This window comes from Lactuca virosa, chromosome 3 (assembly GCF_052849685.1).
Source record: "Lactuca virosa cultivar CGN04683 chromosome 3, Lactuca_virosa_CGN04683_v6, whole genome shotgun sequence".
In the NCBI taxonomy this organism is placed as follows: Eukaryota; Viridiplantae; Streptophyta; class Magnoliopsida; order Asterales; family Asteraceae; genus Lactuca; species Lactuca virosa.
This window is the reverse complement of record NC_136428.1, coordinates 370,897,096-370,901,441: the sequence shown is the minus strand read 5'-3', so window position 1 is coordinate 370,901,441 and position 4,346 is coordinate 370,897,096. Positions and strand designations below refer to the sequence as shown.

The 4,346-nt window shown below is 30.9% G+C and overlaps 1 protein-coding gene across 1 annotated transcript; it reads right to left on the bottom strand.

The window, feature by feature from the left end:
- Positions 1 to 635: 635 nt before the first annotated feature.
- On the bottom strand, positions 636 to 3,356 carry LOC145164936 (uncharacterized). The gene is made up of 6 exons (XM_079083589.1): positions 3,182 to 3,356; positions 2,129 to 2,224; positions 1,798 to 1,877; positions 1,389 to 1,721; positions 1,106 to 1,177; positions 636 to 1,058 (listed from the first exon to the last, which is right to left on the bottom strand). The coding sequence occupies exons 1-6, from the start codon at positions 3,354 to 3,356 to the stop codon at positions 636 to 638; spliced, it is 1,179 nt and encodes a 392-aa protein (XP_078939715.1).
- Between the last annotated feature and the right edge of the window lie 990 nt (positions 3,357 to 4,346).

Genomic DNA, 4,346 nt, shown 5'->3' with positions numbered 1-4,346 from the left:
TATTCTCTCAGACCTATATATATATATATATATATATATATATATATATATATATATATATATATATATATATATATATATATATATATAGGAGGGTTAGTTAGTAGAGAGAGTATCTTTCAGAGAGATAGCTTCTTTTACTCGTTTATTGAAGTTGTCTTTTACTCTCTAACTACATTATAACCCGCGTTAAACGTCGGGGAACGCATAAAAAACATACAAACGTATATAGATATTGCATAATAATTAAAAATTATGGCTATTGGTATTATTTAAATGTGTAGAAGATATACTGAAATCGATAAATATCTATAATCGTTGAAGGACCTCTTTGTAGATAATATTTTTTGTTTTATTAGTTGAAGGACCTCTTTGTAGATAATATTCTTTGTAGATAATATTTTTTGTTTTATTAGTTGACCTTTTTGCATAAAAAACATACAAACACATATAAGTACCTTCAAACCTTTTTTACTTGTGACACAGGAAACAACTACATATAACTGACCATGATTGAAAACAAGTCTACGCAAGTATAATCAAACATTTGATAATGATTGTCTTTGATTTTTGTTAATGGTCATAGCAAAACAAACAACTATGGGGAATTGCCTCCGCTGAAAACGCAATGGAATTTATTTATCAGGCGGGGTTAACTTCGTGCGAAATATATAAGTAGTCTCGTTGAAAAATCTATCAGATATGATTCGGGCTTCAATGACGTGTCTTCCAAGCGTTACGATTTGTAATCTAGTACCATTACATAGTCCTTTGGTTTGGTCGATATTACGAAATAACATGACCGAAACACCTTTTTTTAGTATAAGATTATGGTTGGGAATTCCAGAATCCTTAAAACCATTCAACATATCTGGAGAGTATAACGATTCCTCAAAAGAATCTTGTGCCTCATTCTCACATAAAGAATTAGAACTCAGATACGTTTTCCCTTCATCTTTCATCAATTCTGACTTGTAGTCGATGCTAGCATCGACTTCTTCATTTGTAGGGACCAAAATAGTTTTATCTTGAAAATACGATGGATCATCAAGATGGTTCTGAAAAGATGAATAAATGGTGGATACAATTGAATGAATATGGTCACCTGTAGAGGGAACGATAACATCTTATGGAAATTCAACTTCAACTTCACCATCATTAGGGCCACCGATAGTACCTTCACCAATTTTAAGAATCCATTCAGCAAATGATTTTGTCTCTTCAAAATCATTATTTGGACAGCCGACCTGAAGCCTCAAGTTTACATTCAAACGTAAAATTATACATTCACGCCATAATCTTGATGAATGCAATGATGCCTGGACAATATCTGAACGATTTCCTCTTTGTATTAGTGGAAGAATCTATCGAAATTCACCCCCAAATACAATGGTCTTGCCACTAAATGGTTTATTCTTGTCCGATGAAAGGATAACTTCTCTAAGTGTCCTATCAACTGCTTCGAAACAATGACGGTGCATCATCGGGGCTTCATCCCATATGATAAGTCTAGATTTATTCAACAATTCAGCTACATCGTTACCTGGCATAATAGAACAAAACGAATCCTCGTTTAAGTTAACTGGTATATGAAATCTTGAATGTGTTGTCCTACTACCAGAGAGCAAGAGTGGTGCAATTCCGCTTGAAGCAACATTGATAATAATTTCACTTTTAGATCTAATAGCAGCAAACAATGTCTTTCGAAACAAATGTTTTTCCTGTTCCTCCATAACCATACAGGAAAAAGAAACCACCTTTTTTGTTGTTAACAACATTGATAATTGTATCATAAACCTTTTTTTTCTCGGCATTTAATTTGGAATGCAGTTGTTGATGTTCGACTTCAAGACTGGATGGATCATAATTAACCTCATCTTGAATTAACATATTTCAAGAATCTTGAATATATTTGTGATCATGTAATGGCATATTGGGTATTTGCTTCAGACTCAGTCCACAGCTCAATAAAAATTTCTCAATGTATGACAACTTAAGGTGGAAAATTGCTTCTGGTTGTAGCTTCAAGCCGAAAAATACAAAAGATTATGAAATTATTGATTTGTAATATCAATTAGTTTTAGAATGTTTTTTTTGTGTAAATGGGTTAGATTATTTGAAAATGTACCTGTTACGCCAATTTCTTGTTCACGAATGTGAACGACATCATCAGAAAGACAATTATAGGTCTCTTTAAAAACATGATAAGGTTGGTATAGACTATCTGATGTAATCAAGATAACAAATAGAGACCTGCAGAATGAAGCAGTGGCCCAATGATGTGTTTCGTGTATAGAATATATGTACTCTCTATCATCGTCTGATAGAACAAGAGCATAGCAAGCATCTTAGTAAGATTCATAAATGGTCCCGTTAACCGTCCTAATATCTTCATAGCAAGTAGGACCCTTTACTTTGTTGAGCAAAATGTGTAAGTAATAAAAATCACCAGACTTGGGAGACACGTGATTAATTCTACCAAGTGACTTTATCTTTGTTTTTCTTCTTGTCCATACATTATTTGATTTATTCCAAACATATTGAGTTGGGAATTCAACATATGATAACTTCCGTGTCTTTTCATCATAGTTGTTACATTCCATCCAAGCCTTGAGAAGCAACAATAGTGGGTTTAGAAACAACATTAGTAACACGTTGAGATGGTTTAAACACAACATGTTTGTCTTCAAGGTGAAATGACAACCTTTCAACAGGAGGTATTGTATAATGAATTTCATACCCAAAAAGTCTCCAACATGCCTCACAAGCAGAAATATAACGACAATTGTAAAAGCCAACAATTTCATCATGGTCGTTATTTTCTTTATGTTGCTTTTTTTTTATTATGGGCCTCATAAAAAGAGGTTGTGATCTTGTCTCATCCTTTGTTAATATACTTAAAAATATACTTTTGTCGATCCAAGCTGATTACACTACTCAAGATTCATATGTGCTTAATATTGCTTCAAAAGTATCATATTATATGGAACAACATATCTGAAAAAGGAAAGAAACATGTCATAAATAACATTAAAATCATATTATTTTTAAAACAGAGGAGAAACAAATAAACATATATCATAATTATTATTTTTATATTATATAAAGTATTTAAATGATATAATATAAATGTATATAAAAAATGATGTATGAATAGTTTATGTGACTTAAACTTGACTACCTGAACATGAATATTCCATTAAAATCATGTCCAAGCTGCTCACCATGTTTATGTTGTTTTTGTAAGTCTGATTCCAAAGCATGACTACCTGAACACAAATATTCCATATTTCCTTCGACGCATCAATGTCAGCAAGACTATCAAAGACAATTTCATTGTCACTGTTATGTTCCATTCCGGCTTCTGCAAAAATAGAATATAATTGTATTTATGATTCAGAAGTACACTGTTATAAGGGCATAATGGTCAAATCACTTTGAAGAACAATTGAAAGTAGGATGTTATTTTGTCAAATGTCATCAGGGTTTAAAATGGTCGCTTTAAACTATTATATAACAAATACAAAATTGGTCTATTTAAAGTGAATTGTTTAAAAATGGTAATTTATCAAATCAAATGATTAACAAAAAACACAAACAAACACATAAATAACTTTATTAGTTAAAGAAATGGTCATGTAAAGTGAAATTATATTGTTATTATCTAAATTTGTTAAAAACAAAATAGAAACTACAATCCACTTTGTATCCACTTTATAAGAAGCAAAACATGTAACACTTAATAGTCTTATGAATAATTCATCATAAATATGAAATTGTCTAAAACGAAACGAATACCGTCGTGTTTAAACCAAATGAAAACAAACATAAAATTCAAAACCAAAACAAACTACTTTTCAAAAAAAATCCATAAGCAAACAAATTCAAACTCTCAACAAAAGTCTTTAAAGTAAAATGTCAAATAATGATGAATGGGTTAAACTTATTCCAACTTCTCCATTTTTGGGATCTTCAAGATAGGAGCAGCAACACCATCTTTAGAAGAAGACCATTCAAAAGATTTGGTGGTGGTAACAATCAACTACTCTTATCATGTAAAAAAATTAATATAACAAAATGTTAACAAAATATTTTTATTACCAATGTTTAAATTCAAACTTATAAGTAGCGACGTTTTACCTTAAGACACTTGTTAATAGGAGTACCATTAGAATGAATACTAGCTTGTTCATATGCAGGTGAACGTTTGAAAACTGCAACAACTACACATTCATCATCACTCATCTTATTAACAATGTAGGCGAAATAATTGTTCTGGAGATTAAACTTTGAAATCTGAACTTTAAAAACAAACTTTCTATTTAGAAAGCTATTGAACTTATCAG

Coding starts and splice junctions, on each gene's coding strand:
- LOC145164936 (XM_079083589.1), bottom strand. CDS start 3,356: ATGGAACATAACAGTGACAATGAAATTGTCTTTGATAGTCTTGCTGAC. Junction 2,225..3,181: donor AATGGAATATTCATGTTCAG/GTAGTCAAGTTT, acceptor TGATTACATCAG/ATAGTCTATACCAACCTTAT. Junction 1,722..1,797: donor TAAATGCCGAGAAAAAAAAG/GTTTATGATACA, acceptor ATGGAGGAACAG/GAAAAACATTTGTTTCGAAA.